Raw genomic sequence first — 16,465 nt, forward strand, 5'->3', positions numbered from 1 at the left:
TTTTTTATATGAATTCTAAAGAGCAAAGTGTTCGTTTTTTAAGAGATTGCAGGGCGCCTGGGCGGCACATTCAGCTGAGCATTGGGCTCTTGGTTTTGGCTCAGGTCATAATCTCGGGGTTGTGAGATGGAGCCCCGAGTTGGGCTCCCCGCGCTCAGCAGGAAATCTCCGTGTCTCGCTTCCTCTCCCGCTGCCCTCCCCCTGTACAAGCACTTTCTCTCTCTCCCTCTAAAATCAATCTTTTTTAAAAAGAGAGATTGCAAAAGGACATTCTTGCTTGATTTTTTATTTTGTACTCTTGGTTTGAATTTGAATGGACTTCAAAAGGTTGCCTCAAAGGAAACAATTTTACAAAGTGCTTCTAGTTTCTAGTTTGGGAAGCCGCACACTCAGCGGCTGCAGGTCCACGACGAACCACTGGTCATGATGACCTTGAAGGAGGTCATCTCTCTTTCTCTGTCACTGTTCCCCCTCTTCATTCATACTCTCAATACCGCTCTGCTTAGTCAGCCTCTGTTTCAGCTACAGATCTGACACCTGTCCTGTTGGCTAGTACTGTAGAGTGAATGGGCCGCCTCAGGAACGTCTGCATTTTCAGGCTCAGATTTAACTGTGGGGTGAAACCCTATGGCTCCTGTAAAAAGCCCTTTCTGTTATCCCCAAATAGAAATAGGGGAATAGATTCACTGTGGCAGGTGGGAGGTAGGAGGGGAGACATGATCCCCCAGCACATCTGAAACCTCAGCCTCCCGGGACCTTCTGCAGCACACAGGCTGAAACAAGGGGCACCGCCCCCACCCCAGACCCAGGGCAGCAGGCGTGCTTACTGTAAACACACAGGGCATTTCCTTTCTCCTCACAGGAATAAAATTGGAGAGCCAGACAGAGCTGACAGAAAATGCTCCATCCCTGAAGGAAAATCAAGACACTGAAAGTGAGTGGAATCACCTGAAAGTAAGAATATATAAACATAATCATCCATTTTAATTTTGTTGATTTTTTACTTTCTTTCCTGCAGTAACTGATCGCAATCAGATTGTTGCATCAGCAGTGCTTGGCCAGAGCGTACTGGAAAACCCAAGTAGGGGCAGCTGGGGGCTCAGATGGTTGAGTGCTCTCTTTTGGGTTTGGTTTAGGTTGTGATCTCAGGCTTGTGATATCAAGCCCCACAGCAGGCTCCCCTCTCAGCAGGGAGTCCGCCTCTTCTCTCCTCTGTCTTCCTCCCATTCACAAACTCTCTCTCTCTCTCTCTCTCTCAAATAAATAAATCTTTAGAAAAAATAAAAGAAAACCTCAGGAAACTCAGGCTGACCCCAATTCAGACAGTCCTCAAGGACTGGAATGGGAGCACCTACTGGCTCCAAAGGCCTAGAGTAAGGGCCTTGTGCCCTCAGATGAGATGATTGGGTAGGTTTTTCACCTGTTACCGAGGGGTACCTGGCCTGTAACTGCATGTGTGTTCAAGCGGACAGTTAGGAAAGTTTGGTGTGTGTGCACACCTGTGACGCCATCACCACAAAGTGACGAGCATGCCCGTCCATCACCGGAAGAAGGTTCCTGGGACTGCTTTGTAATCCCTCCCCAGTCAGCCTCTGATCTGCCTCCTGCCGCTGTAGTTTGAATTTTCTAGCATTTTCTATAAATGGAGACACACGATATGTAGTTTTCACGTGGCTGTTGCTCATGTTGTTGCACGGATCCGTCTGCGTTTCCTTCGCTGGTGAGCAGTATTCCGTGGTGTGGCCAGGCCACAATGTACCCGCTCTCCCAGTGCTGGTGTCGGGAGGCTTTCAAGTGTGGGGCTTTTGTAAGTACAGCAGCTGTGACTATCCAGATTTTATTTATTTATTTGACATAGAAAGATCACAAGTAGGCAGAGAGAGAGAGAGAGAGGGAAGCAGGCTCCCTGCTGAGCAAAGAGCCCGATGTGGGACTCCATCCCAGGACCCTGAGATCATGACCTGAGCCGAAGGCAGCGGCTTAACCCACTGAGCCTCCCAGGTGCCCCCCAACCCCATTTTTTGAACAGTCTTTTTCCTGTTGTATATTCTTTCCTACCTTGTCAGAGTTTAATTGGCCATATAATTATGGGTTTATTTCTGGGTTTTCTGTTCCGTTGATCTGTGTGCCTATTTTTTTTTAAGAGGTGTCAGTTTTAATCTCAGCTCCATGTACCAGTTTTGGGACTTATAGTAAGTTCACTTAGTCTCTCTGAAGGTCAGTTGTTTTTTTCAAATATAAAATGAGAATATACAATACCTACTTAATAGAGTTCTTGCAAAGGTTTTAAAAGATCTAATTGGTATACTAGTATTTATTTGTGAATATTTCTATAATTCTTAAAATACTGTCTTATTGTTAACATTATTTTTCATTTCTTTTTTTTAATTTTTTATTTCTTTTCAGCATAACAGTATTCATTGTTTTTGCTCCACACCCAGTACTCCATACAATCCATGCCCTCTCTAATACCCATCACCTGGTTCCCCCAACCTCCCACCCCCCGCCCCTTCAAAACCCTCAGATTGTTTTTCAGTGTCCATAGTCTCTCATGGTTCACCTCCCCTTCCAATTTCTCTCAACTCCCTTCACCTCTCCATCTCCCCTTGTCCTCCATGTTAATTGTTATCCTCCACAAATAAGTGAAACCATATGATACTTGACTCTCTCTGCTTGACTTATTTCACTCAGCATAATCTCTTCCAGTCCCGTCCATGTTGCTACAAAAGTTGGATATTCATCCTTTCTGATGGAGGCATAATACTCCATAGTGTATAAGGACCACATCTTTCTTATCCATTCGTCCATTGAAGGGCAACTTGGTTCTTTCCACAGTTCAGTGACCGTGGCCATTGCTGCTATAAACATTGGGGTACAGATGGCCCTTCTTTTCACTACATCTGTATCTTTGGGGTAAATACCCAGTAGTGCAATTGAAGGGTAAGGAAACAAAAGAGAAAATGAACTTTTGGGACTTCATCAAGATCAAAAGCTTCTGCACAGCAAAGGAAATAGTCAACAAAACAAAGAGGCAACCCATGGAATGGGAGAAGATATTTGCAAATGACAGTACAGACAAAAGGTTGATATTGGGGATCTAAAGAACTCCTCAAACTCAACACACACAAAACAGACAACTATATTTTAAAAAATGGGCAGAAGATATGAACAGACACTTCTCCAATGAAGACATACAAATGGCTATCAGATACATTAAAAAATGTTCATCATCACTAGCCATCAGGGAGATTCAAATTAAAACCACATTGAAATACCACCTTACACCAGTTAGAATGGCCAAAATTAGCAAAATAGGAAACAACATGTGTTGGAGAGGATGTGGAGAAAGGGGAACCCTCTTAGACTGTTGGTGGGAAAGCAAGTTGGTGCAGCCACTTTGGAAAACAGTGTGGAGATTCCTCAAGAAATTAAAAATAGAGCTTCCCTATGACCCTGCAATTGCACTACTGTGTGCCTATTTTTATGCCAGTACCATACTGTTTTAATTACTAATACCTTGTAGTATAACTTAAATTCTGAAATTGTGATACTTCCAATTTTTTTCTTTTTCAAGATTGCTTTGGCTATTTGAGGTCTTTTGTGGTTCCATACAAATTGTAATATTGTTCTGGTTCTATGAAGAAAGCTGTTGGCATTTTGATGGGTATTGCATTAAATCCAGATTGCTTTGGGTAGTATAGGCATTTTAACAATATTTGTTCTTCAGTCCAAAAGCATGTAGTATCTTCCATTTCTTTGCATTGTCTTGAATTTCTTTCATCAGTGTTTTCTAAGGGTACAGGTCTTTTACTTCTTTGAATAAGCTTGTTCCTAGATATTTTCTTGTCTTTGGTGTAATTGTAAATGGCGTTTTTTTTTAAGATTTTATTTATTTATTGGATAGACAGAGATCACAAGTAGGCAGAGAGGCAGGCAGATAGAGAGGAGGAAGCAGGCTCCCTGCTGAGCAGAGAGCCCAGGCCCCTGGGATCATGACCTGAGCTCAAGGCAGAGGCTTTAACCCACTGAGCCACCCAGGTGCCCCATAAATGGGGTTATTTTTTAATTTCACTTTCTACTGCTTCATTATTAGTGTATAGGAATGCAGCAGTTTTCTGTACATTGATTTTGTATCCTGTGACTTTACCGGATTCATTTTTTAACTCGACCAGCTTTTTGGTGGAGTCTTTAGGGCTTTCTATACATAGCATCATGTCTTGTGCAGATAGTGAGGGTTTCACTTCTTCCTTACCACCTTGGACAGTTTGTACGTCTTTATGCCATCTCATCGCTGTGGCTGGGACTTGCAGTGCTGCGCGGAGTAGCAGTGGTGAGAGTGGACGTCCTCGTCTTGCTCTGGGCCTTAGGAGAGAAGCTCTCTGTTTTTCACCATTGAGTATGATGTTGGTCATGAGTTTTCCATATAAGGCTTTTACTATGTTGCGCTATGTTCCCTCCAGACGTATTTTACAGAGTGTTTTTTATCATGAATGGACATAGTACTTTGTCAGGTGCTTTTTCTGCACCTATTGAAATGATCATATGGGTTTTACTTTTTCTGTTAGTGATGTGACATATCATGTTGATTGCTTTGTGAATATTGAACCACAGTTGTGTCCCCGAAATAAATCCTACTTGATGTGTACTATATGATTTTTTTAATGCATTATTGGATTTGGTTTGCTAATACTTTGTTGAAGAATTTTGCATCTATGTTCATGAGAGATATTGGCCTGTAATTCTCTTTTTTTGTGGTGTCTTTATCTGGTTTTGGTATCAGGGTGGTACTAGCCTCATAGAATGAATTTGGAAGTTTTCCTTCCTCTTGTACTTTTTGGAACAGTTTGAGAAGAAGGATTTGTACTTTTCTTGCAATGTTTTTGTCTGGCTTCAGTATCAAGGTGATGCAGGTCCTGTAGAACAAGTTAGGAACCTGCTCCTCAGTTTCCTGGAAAACCTGATGTAGAATTGGTATTGCATGTTCCTTAGACAGTCAATCATTAGGGGAAAAAAAATACCTCGGTGAAACTATTTCAACTTGGAATTTTCTTTGTGGGATCATGTTTTACCACTACGAACAGATACGGAGTTACTCAGTTATCTCAAGGTTTGCGTTCGGCTGGTTGGCACAGACACTCTTCTCTCCAGCCCTTCAGGTGGTTCTGTCACTGACCTCTGGTGGTTTCCTCACATACACACGCTGACCGGTCGTCTGGTGACTCCTCGAATGAGGTCTCCTCCATATCCCCGGGGAGGTCTCTCTCTGACTCGGCACTATGTCTTCAACTCTAGGAGTCCACCTGGCTCTGCCTGGAATTCCACTTCCTGCATCATGTCCCCGAAACTCTCACGAGGCGGTAGCCTGAGGAGAATGCACAGATCACCTCACTTATTTCCACCTGTTAGGGATCATTGCCTTTTATTATCTGGTGTCCAGCACCTTAAATCGGTTTTGTGGTTGTTTCAGAGGGAAGGTTAAATATGGTCCCTGTTACTCCATGTTTTTTTTTAAAGCTATTTCTAATAATCTTTACACCCAATATAGGGCTCAAACTCACAACCTGAGAGCAAGTTCCATGCTCTTCTGCCTGAGCCATTCCTGCACCCTGAGCCCCTGTTACTGCATTTTGGTTGAAAGTAGAAGTCTGTGTGATCCAGCTCACTTGCTGATTTTCTGCTCCTTCAACATCTAAAACACACTTACATCTTCTCCTGGGATGATGATTCTCCCTTACAACTTACTGCTGTTCCGCTTTCTTAGTCTTCACGACTTAAAACCTCAGTACATCTACTCTTGTACCCTTTTCTTCATTTTCCTTTCTCTGTGCGATCACCTTGGGCAGGGTTTCTTGTACCATCTCTTCTGTAATTCCCAGAGCCATCGCATTAGTGCAGACACTCATTCAGGCTAAAGAGAGGATGATTGCCTGCGGGACTCGACTGCAGCATTGCTTTCATTTCCTGTCCCCACCACCAAATGTACTCGCTCACTCCCTCTCTCCCTCTCTTTCGCATAAAAAAATGTCTACTGCCAGACTAATCTTTCAGAGTCCCCTTCAAGATCACCTGGTTGGGGCACCTGGGTGGCTCAGTGGGTTGAGCCTCTGCCTTCGGCTCAGGTCATGATCCCAGCGTCCTCGGATCGTGCCCCACATCGGACTCTCTGCTCAGCAGGGAGCCTGCTTCCCACCCCCCCCCCTTTGCCTCCTGCCTCTCTGCCTACTTGTGATCTCTGCCTGTCAAATAAATAAAAATCTTAAAAAAAAAAAAAAAAAAAAAAAGATCACCTGGTTTCCTGTGCCAGTTGCTCAGGGTACCATCACATTTCTGACAAGCGTGACATTCACTAGTATGGAGAATATAAAACGGAGTTTTGGGGCAACGTATCAAAAATACGACATGGAGACATGGAGACCCGAATAATCTGTGATAGAACGTTTAGGCAGGGCATGTCGTCATGGTGCAGGGGACACCTGGAGCCATGGGAAATGATGGAGAATGACGGGATCACACTCGGTGTGTACAGAAGGGGGAGGAGTAAAAGACCAAGGCAAGATTCCCAGATACACCACAAGGAATGTATAAAGGGGCTTAAAACATTCGGAACAGGCAGGGGAGGGGAGAGAACATATTACTGCAATTCTTTCAGTAAGATACACTTGCTCCAAGTTCACTGATTCATTGTTACTTAATAGTAAACACTTACAGAGACATCTGCAAAAATGGCAGAGTAAGGACCTCTGAGGATTCTCTCCTTCATTAAATAAAAAAAAGGGGGGGGAAACAGTAAAATTCAGCAAAATCAACTTTTTCAGAACTGTACAAACTAACCAAAGTTTGTGGCAATCCAAGGAGGATTTATTCAAGAGAAACAGGTAAATCTTGGTAGGAATCATGAGCTCTGTGCTGATCTAACTTGCCCTAGTTGCATGCTCCATTTTCTAACTCCTCAACAGCCTTGAAAATGGCAGCCTGCGTTTACAGTGCATCCTAGAAGCCAAGGGCCACTGGGGAGCAGAAAAGAGGAGGAGGTGTGGGAAAGAAACTGCCATATTGGACTTAACTCAGAACTCCCAAGTTTGAAAAATCTATCCACAGGAGGCACTTATAGAAAACAATGGCCTAGAAGCATCTCAACTACACAGCTGCCTCAGCCGTGTTTAACAACTAGGGAAAAAAAGAGAAGTCAAAAATGTTGAAAAGATAAGATAGGACGTGAGATGTCCATAGGGCCTTTGAGCAGCTCAGGCATGCTGCTAGGAATCGAGGAGTCGATGCACATGTGCAGGTCTGTGAACATTCCTGGGCCTGTGCTATTCTCAGGAAAGACCTGAGAAGGCCCTAAGTGCTCCCTTCTTGATGACTTGGATGTGTAGATTAATGTTTTACATTAAATTGGGGAAGTTTCCAGCTATTTCTTCTTCCCTTATTCTTGAGGACTTGTACGTGTAGAAAGTAAGGCTAAGACAATGTTGTCAGCTGCCTGGCTGAGTGCTGAAGGAGCGCCCCAATTTGCACACAAGTCCTTTAGCAAAGACTGGGAGATATACCCCGTCCAGATGCTTAAAAAAAAACCTCTGTACGATCATTAGCGGACCACTAAGCTAACAAAGTAGACACTTCAGTGACCTCATAGGACCAAGAGTAAAGACTTTACAAATGAGTTCAGAAAAGTCACCAAAGAAACAAACAACAATTACAAGTAACAACATCAACAAATCCTGGAGAGGTGGTGGGATTTGATACCGGAGCTGCCAGTTTCATTATTTGAAATGTCTAGGATTTTTTGTTGTTGTTGTTGTTTTTTAAGATTTCATTTATTTATTTGACAGACAGAGATCACAAGCAGGCAGAGAGGCAGGCGGGGGGGGGGGGGGTGGGGGTGGGAGCAGTCTCCCCACTGAGCAGAGAGCCTGATGGGGGGCTCAATCCCAGGACCCTGAGACCACGACCTGAGCTCAAGACAGAGGATTAACCCACTGAGCCACCCAGGTGCCCCAAAATGTCCACTTTTTAAGAAAAATTTGTAAGACATGGAAAGAAACACAAAAGTATGAAAAATACACAGGAAAAACATAGCCAGTAGAAACTGTTCCCCAGGAAACCCAGATGTTGAATTTATTGAACAAAGATTTAAATCATCCATTTTGAATATGTTTGAAGACCTAAAGGAAGCCATGGCTAAAGAACTAAAGAAAATTATAAGGATGTGGGATGCCTGGGTGGCTAAGTCATTAAGCATCTGTCTTTGACTCTGGTTATGATCCCAGGGTCTTGCGATCAAGCCCTGCATCTTGGGCTCTTTGCTCAGCAGGGAGCCTGCTTCTCCCTCTCCAGCTCCCCCTGCTTGTGTTCCCTCTTTCACTGTGTCTCTGTCATAGATAAACAAAACCTTTTTTAAAAATTATAAGAATGATGTCTCACCAAATAGAAAGCATCAATAATGAATTTGAAATGGCAAAAATGGAACCAAATAGAAATTCTGAAGTTGAAGGGTGAAATAATTGAAATGAATAATTCACTAGTGGGGCTCAAAAACAGTTTTGAGTAGGCAGAAGACCAAATCGCTGACTTTGAAGACGGGCCGATTAGTATGATCCAGTCTGAGGAAAGGAAAGAAAGAACAATGAAGGAAAGCGAACAGAGCCTCAGAGACCTGCGGGGCACCATAAACAGCACTAAGATACACATCGTGGGAGCCCTAAGCAAGGGAAAGGATGAAAGAGGACAAAAGAAATAATTGAGGATCTCAACTCAATAACCTAACTTTCCACCTTAGTAAACTAGAAAAAGAAAAGCAAACTAACCCAGAATTAGCAGAAGGAAGGAAGTGACAAAGAACGGAGTGTGGGAATTAAAGAAACAGAATGTAGAAAAAAGAAGAGAAAACCAAGAAAAGCAAAAGTTGGTCCTTTAAGATTAACAAAATTGGTAAGCTTTAGCTAAACTAAGAAAAAAATTAGAAAAGATTCAAATTACTAAAATCAGAAATGAGAGAGGGCACATAACTAACTGACCTCTCAGAAATTAGAAGTGTAAGGTAATATTATGAGCAATCACATGCCAAAAAAATTAGAAAATCTCAAAGAATAGAAAATTTCCTAGGAAACACAAAATATTAAAGCTGACTCAGGAGGGTATGGAAATCTGAGTGGATTTATAACAAGTAGAGATTGAGACAGGAATCAGAAAACTTCCCTTTAATAGAAGTTCAAGACCAGATGGCTCTGTTGGTGAATTCTACCAAACATATTTAATACCAACTCTTAACAAACTCTTCAAAAAAAATAAGAGGGGAAAGTGTACTTTTCAACTCATTCTGAGGCCATTATTACTCTAACACCAAAGCCAGGCAAAAATATCTAATGAAAGAAAACTATAGACCAATATTCTGTATTAATACAGACAGGAAAACCCTCAATAAATTCCAGCAAATCCAATCCAGCAGCATGTAGAAAGGATATTCCTGTTTTTTCCCACACCATAACCAAGTGGGATTTATCCCAGGAATGTACAGTAGGTTCTGTATTCTAAAAAATCGGTGTAATACAACATGCTAATGAAGGAGGGACCATATGGTCCCCTCGACAGTCACAGCAAAAGAATTTGCCGAAACCCAACACCTGATAAAAACACTTAACAAACTAGAAATAGAAGGGAATTTCCTCAACCCGAAGAAGGGCATAAGCCATGAAAAGTAATGAAATAGGATACAGGCGACAAGGAGGAGGCTGGCAGACAGCGCAGTCCGTGCGGGAGGCCCGCGGCAGGCTACCCCTGTGACTGCAGTTACGTGCCATAACCGGGGCAGCGGGTCCAGACACAAAGAACTAGCTTCCCCTTGCTGGGGGCTTGGGGCGAGGGAGAATGGAGATAAGGCAAATATGGTTTGTTTTTGGCCTGACAAAAATGCTCTAAAATTAGATGGTGGTGGTGGTTGTACGAGCTTGTGAACATGGGAAAACCAGCGAACGGAACACTTTAAAATGGTGACATTTATGGTATGTCAATTCCATCTCACAGGAAGTGTCTGGTTCTGAGATGCTGTCTCTTCTTGTCACGCGTCTGCACACGCGTGCGCGCACACGCACACACACACACACACACACACACACCAAGAAGATAACTTCTGAGTAAGAACCTTACAAATACCCCACTGAATTATGATCCATACCTTAGGGCTGATGATGTAAACTTTGGGCAAAAAAGAAAATATCAGAAGCCATTTTTATTCCCATTTTTTAATTAAAAAATTCTCTCTTTCAAAGTTTACCTCATGTCAATCACTTGACTGACGACAACGTTGGGTTTGGAGTCTTTTTCTTCATCCATGTTGTACAGGAAGAGCTTGAAGTCACAGACGACAGCCAGGGCTCTCTGCCATCCCTTCCTCGCCCCTGCCTTCTTTGGGATCTTTAGTTTGGATTTAAAAACATCAACAAATAAAAACAGTATGAGCTAAATCATCACATGCTATCCAATTATTGCACATACAATTAAAATAATAAACATGTTATAAATCTGTCACTTTTCTTGTTAAAGATGTGGGACAGAACTGTATATTGAAATTTCAAAACAACAGGGAATTCCTTTGAAGACAGAGCATCTCTTCTAAAATAAGACTGGCACCATTTCAGTTTACACTAGTGATATATTCAAATAATTTCTTTGTCTCTGGTAACATTAAATTCAAACTTGGTAACACCATGCCTCAAATTCAACTTGATTTTAAATATTTATCAAAAAAGTTATTTTACTTTTAGTCTTAAAATTTGTTATTGCAGATTGGAATTCAGAGTTCCATCACAGTTTCCAACATTTATTCATCACAGGATGAGGTTTGAACAGAAAACTTTGAGACATTTAAAAGTACCCTACTGATGGGGCACCTGGATGGATCAGTGGGTTAAAGCCTCTGCCTTCGGCTCAGGTCATGATCTCAGGGTCCTGGGATCGAGGCCCACGTCAGGCTCTCTGCTCAGCAGGGAGCCTGCTTCCCCCTCTCTCTGCCTGCCTCTCTGCCTACTTGTGATCTCTGTCAAATAAATAAATAAAATCTTTTTTAAAAAAAATATCCTACTGGGGACAACTGAATTTTGTTCTCAAACTGTTTTCTCATGATGGAACAAATATGTTCATTTGCTCATAATTTGCACTGCATAATCCGTTATAGATATTACATGTATATAATTTTTTTCCGAATGTGCTCAAAGAGTGCGAGGTGATTGATAAACTTAATGAGAGTTCATCTAAACCCCAAATATCGACACTTACCCAGACACGGCCTTCATAGGCTGTTCCCATGCCTGCCTGTGCGTCTAGACAGAGGGTACCTTTCTTCTGCTGAGAAGGCACTGGACAAGCTCTGGGAGCCTTTTCTACACAGGTTGTGTGACATGAGAACCCACATGCTTTTTGGAGGGAATAAAGAGACGTGACAGCAGGAGACACAATGGTTTCCCTCCCTCACCCTCCACTGCAGTTTGGTCCACTCTTGGAGCATCAGCACACTGAAGTTGCACTTCCCAGCCTCCCTTGCAGCAGAGCTGGCCTGCTGGAAGTTGCACCAGCAAGAGGACAAGAGGACTTCCTGTGAGACTGAGATGAGCAGCCTGGCTGGGAGCGGTGCCAGCTGCCGACCACCCGCTGGACTGCGTGGACCCTGCCTGGACGGGGGTGAGGTGCCAGCTGCAGGGCGGAGGCTTTATTCTGTGGGGATGTCCTGATGCTGCAGACAGGGCAGGGCCTTTCCTGATCCGGGCAGCAGTAGCGGGCACAGGGAGTGCAGCAGTGGTGGCGGCTTCCTGATCCTGTCCTCTTTTTCTGACCCTGATAGCCGCTGAAGCACTCTGCTCAGAGCCTGCCCCCTCACCCCGCCCTGGGAGGATATTATAAGCTCCGAATTCCCCATTTTAGATCCCGTTTTGTCTCATGCACCAGGTTGCATTTATGGTAAAGGGGGTGTGACGGTGGCAGTGCTGAGGGCAGGAATGTTGTCCTGCTCAGCACCGTGTCCTGGAGTGAGCACTGGACAGCGCTGGCAAGGGAACCCACCACAGCACAGGGTCTGTTGCCTAGAAGTTTCCCTCATTCCTCGTCCTAGAGCACAGTGACCCACTGTCCGATATTTCCAAAAGCACTTTGCTCCCTGAGAGTAGTATTTACAGTAGATTGAATGAGTCAGATAAAGCAGCTACAGCTCACGGATAGCGTCCGTTTCCTGCCACATGAACTCCTGAATCTGGTCATCGTGCTCTAGCAGTATTACAGGGAACGAAATATTCCTAAATGCATGTTCTTAAAAGATGTGGCCCTGCCTGAAGGCTGCACAGCAGGGCTTCCGGGGATAGCGCACACAGGCCGCAAAGGCTGCCGTCTCACAGTGCCACAGTCCCCCTAACATTCCCAACGACCAAGGGTCCAATCTTTCCAAAATGCAACAGATTCCGAGAGATTTTTAGCAAAGGAATCCCTTTCCTGCCATGCTTCTGCAATTCAGAGACAACAGAATGTTTGCTTAATGACGTATTGCGACGGACTGAATGTGTCCCCCCAAAATCCATATGTTGACATTGTACCCCCCAATGTAGTGATGTTTGGAGGTGGGGCCCATCCATGGGAGACGCTAGGGAGCAGCGGGCAGAGCCCTCATGCTTGGGATGAACGCTCTGATGAGGGAGGCCCCTTCACCCTGTGGGGGCACAGGCAGAAATCCGTGCTCTGCCCCCCTGAAGACCGCTCTCACCAGAACCAGACTTCCGGCCTATGAGCAACACGTCTGTGTTTCTACCCACCCGGGTGTGTGCTTTGCTGGGGGAGCCCCTGCAGACAAGGGCACGTAAGGACCACGTAGAGACGCCGGCCTTGGCCCCCCGCACCACTCTTCCCCGGGTCTTACCGTCGCAGGCACAGCCTTGTCTTATCAAACCCACCATCAGAGACGTGCACTGGTGACACTTGGTGGGGGCCGTGAAGGACGTGAGGAAAAACCGGTGGCTCTTACTCTACAAGACAGACCAACCAAGCACAGGAGGTGAAATCACACTGAAGCAGTGGTTCTGGTCACAGATACCATTTTCTGCACAAAGAAAAGCAGCTCCCGACTTTCTCACCAGAACGGAAGATCTTGTCCCCTCATTCCTTCCTAACTACGAAATGTTGAGCAAGGGATCCCAAAAAATTACCAAGGAAAGAAAGAGGAGGAGGAAGAGAATCATCTACTGGTGATCACATACTCATTAATACTGTTTGGAACCGAATAAATCGGGCCTGGCTTTTATTTGGTCCAGTATATTCTGAACCTTGCAACGATGCTGTCTCAACTGACAGATGCTGCCGTGGCGGGTGAGACGGCCTCTGCCTACATACTTGAATGAGGAGAAAGCCAGAAGGAACACAGTTTTTATACCTTCTGTGGAAGGAAAGAATAATTTTAAAATTTTCTCTCTAGCAAATCATGTGTTTCATTGTCTACCAATAAAAAAAATCGTGAATTGGAGGGTGCAGCAAAGCAGGCTGTGTGGCTGTGGGACAGAGGCATCCTGAAACTCCGAACCAAAGCCCCACCGAGGAGAGCTGCATGTGCCGTCACCATGAGCAGCAGATCGGTAACCCGCCGAGGGTCGGCCAGTCCCTGATCAGTCCCCTTTGTCCTCAAAATTACTGTTACCGTAAAAGGGCAACACGGGAATCCTAACAAACTCTGGCTTCTCCAAACACCCGCTGGCAAGTCTGCCGTCCTTCGTGTGTCTTCTTCCTCATCATACCGTGGACAGAAGGGCAGTCTGCTTGCCCTGCCCTGGACCCCATGTGGGGTGGGGCTCCCCACACCCCCTATTCAGGTCTTCGGTTTGCCCCCTTCTGCACAGCTGCACAGCACCCTCACCTCCTGGGGGACCTGGTGTCTCCAGTCCCTGAGTGCTTCTAGGCTTCTAAGGGACCCGCTGCCTGGTCAGTAGGCGTCCCCATCACTCAGCGTTAAGATCCCTCAGCTCTGCCCATCTCACCCACGCTCTCACCTCCCTCCTGAAGCTGACATCTGCACCTGCTCTTTTTCTCCCTTTCTTGGCTTTTGTTAGCAGAGATGTATACCTTTTCTAATACACTGCGATGAACCGCAACAAAGAAAGGAAAACCAGAAAGAAGAAAATAAAATACTTTCGATATTCAGATTGATACTGCCTTACATTCATTTTGACAGAACACTCATCGTGTTTTATTCTGTTTTCCTTAATGTATATTTTTGTTGATCTTGGCATGGAAATGTCTTCTATTTCTTTCCTAGATATTCATTATATTACAGAGATAACCCATGTTATTTTATATATTTACCTTATTTTCAAATTACCTTATTAATTTTAGTAGGTTATTTTTCTAAACCAGAATCTCTTGGGTTTTGTGGGCAAACAGTCATACTGACCTTGTGAAAGACCATTATGTTCCAGTGTATATTCCAGCCATTTTATTTTCATTTTTATTGCATTTCCTAGAAATGACTGAATACTAACGGTGATATGGGGTAATTCTATACTGTTCCTGGTTTTAATTGAAAAGATTTAGTGTTTAATCATTTATGATAGTATTTGCTATCAGGTTTGGGAAAACAGGTTTATTGTGTTTATGAATTTCCTTTTTATTGCTGTTTGTTACAGCTTCTGGTTACTTATTGCTAATAAAAAGGAATGCTTTGAATATTTTGGTCATTTTTAACTATTCGTTAAATAGGCAGTACATTGATTAAAAAAATGGAAGGCTTTCCTCCAAAATTATAAGACTTTCTAATGTATTTCTAATACGTGGTTTCAGTTTTACATTTGAATTATGGCTGAATTTGGAATTTATCTGGGAGTAAGTTATGAGATACAGGATCCCTTGAGTGGATTTCATGGCAAAACTCAGTTAATTAGTTTACCATCGTCCAAGATTTCTAAATGAGACTTGACAGGCATGCAAAGCCCATTTAATAGAAAAGACATTCCCCTGAAGTAGTCAAAATGTTTCACCCCTGTGCTGTAATCAAACCTTAAGAAGATTTTTATAATGGAATTTTCTGTTGTGTTAATTTTTAAATCTGATTGGAGGTTTGATGAATGTAACTGCAAAAAAAATATTTTGGTAAATACCAAGGCAGTAACAGCAAAACCAGTTTATTCTCATTTTGAAAGGAACCCGCTCAGCTTATAATTAAATCAAGTACCTTAGTTGGAAGGCGGATGCTACTGTGATATTCCTTTCTCTTTATTGTTGGAGTGTGGACCGGAAGATGAGCAGAATCTACAACCTGAATCAAGGGAATGAACATAGACAAGGACACGTTACACAGATCTCCAAAACTGTGAGGATGGAGTAATTCCCCCAATGAGGCAAAAGGATTATACTGGTTAATAGACAAAAACATAGTAAAATTAAAATTCTTACAGTGGGGAAAAGACATTTTAAGTGATTTAGTATATGCTTCCCTTCCCACAAACAAAGTGTGTGTTTATCTTATACAATGTGTTGCAGGTTGGTATATTATTATTTCAAATAATATGTCATAGCATGTGGACCACGTTAAAAGAACACCCATCATAAGTGTATTTGGAAGGGACTTTTAATAAGTAGATATATGATCAGAGTCCTCAAAAGACTCTTTGAAATACCTGTTTTGTAAGTGTGAATAAGAATTTAATGGCTGTACATATATGGAAATATATTAAAATCAATTACAGAGGGTTCAGCAAGATTGAGTTAGTACTAATTATCTAAAAATATTCTTAGATAATCTAGATCACCTTTATATAGTTAGACTTCAACTACTGTAAAACTTAGCTGTCTATATGACATACAATATTTCTTTCCTGGGAACTCAGAAAATATTTCTTGAAATGGGAAGAATTGGATGCTTACAGGTGTTACTAGTACACTTAGTTGTAAGGAAGATGTTAAATGGTTAAGCAGAACATGTAGGTATACAGACTTGAGGAATGTCCGTCCTTTCAGGATGGCACATACCGTGGAGAAAACCTACAAGTTTGGTAGTAAATGCAGGAGGTAGGGGACATGTGCCAAATTTACAAAAATACTTTCAAAAGGGCTCAAAAAAATGAAATCTTGCCATTTGCAATGTTGTGGATGGAACTAAAGAGCATTATGCTAAGTCAGATAAGTCAATCAGAGAAAGACAATTATCCTATGATCTCATTGATATGAGGAATTTGAGAAAGAAGACAGACGATCATAGGAGAAGAGAGGGAAAAATGAAACAAGATGAAACCAGAGAGGGAGACAAAGCATGAGAGACTCTTAATCTCAGGAAACAAACTGAAGGTTGTTGGAGTGGGAGTGGGGTTGGAGGGATGGGGTGGCTGGGGGAGGGACATTGGGGAGGGTGTGTGCTGTGGTGAGACTGTGAATTGTGTAAGACTGAGAATCACAGACCTGTACCCCTGAAACAAACAATACATTATATGTTAATAAAGTAAAA

General features: G+C 43.1%; 1 protein-coding gene across 1 annotated transcript in view; it reads right to left on the reverse strand.

Annotated features, from left to right (window-relative positions):
• Window positions 1-16,465, reverse strand: part of LOC309845034 (serine/threonine-protein kinase MRCK alpha-like) — a 66,588-nt gene that overhangs the window by 13,600 nt on the left and 36,523 nt on the right. The window contains exons 5-9 of the mRNA XM_082692489.1: window positions 15,197-15,280; window positions 12,899-13,004; window positions 11,275-11,411; window positions 10,274-10,413; window positions 828-909 (exon numbers count right to left, since the gene is read on the reverse strand). Coding sequence (XP_082548615.1) covers window positions 828-909; window positions 10,274-10,413; window positions 11,275-11,411; window positions 12,899-13,004; window positions 15,197-15,280 — 549 coding nt within the window. The remainder of the gene's footprint in view (window positions 1-827; window positions 910-10,273; window positions 10,414-11,274; window positions 11,412-12,898; window positions 13,005-15,196; window positions 15,281-16,465) is intronic.

Source organism: Mustela nivalis (assembly GCF_964662115.1).
Source record: "Mustela nivalis genome assembly, chromosome: 12".
Classification (NCBI taxonomy): Eukaryota; Metazoa; Chordata; class Mammalia; order Carnivora; family Mustelidae; genus Mustela; species Mustela nivalis.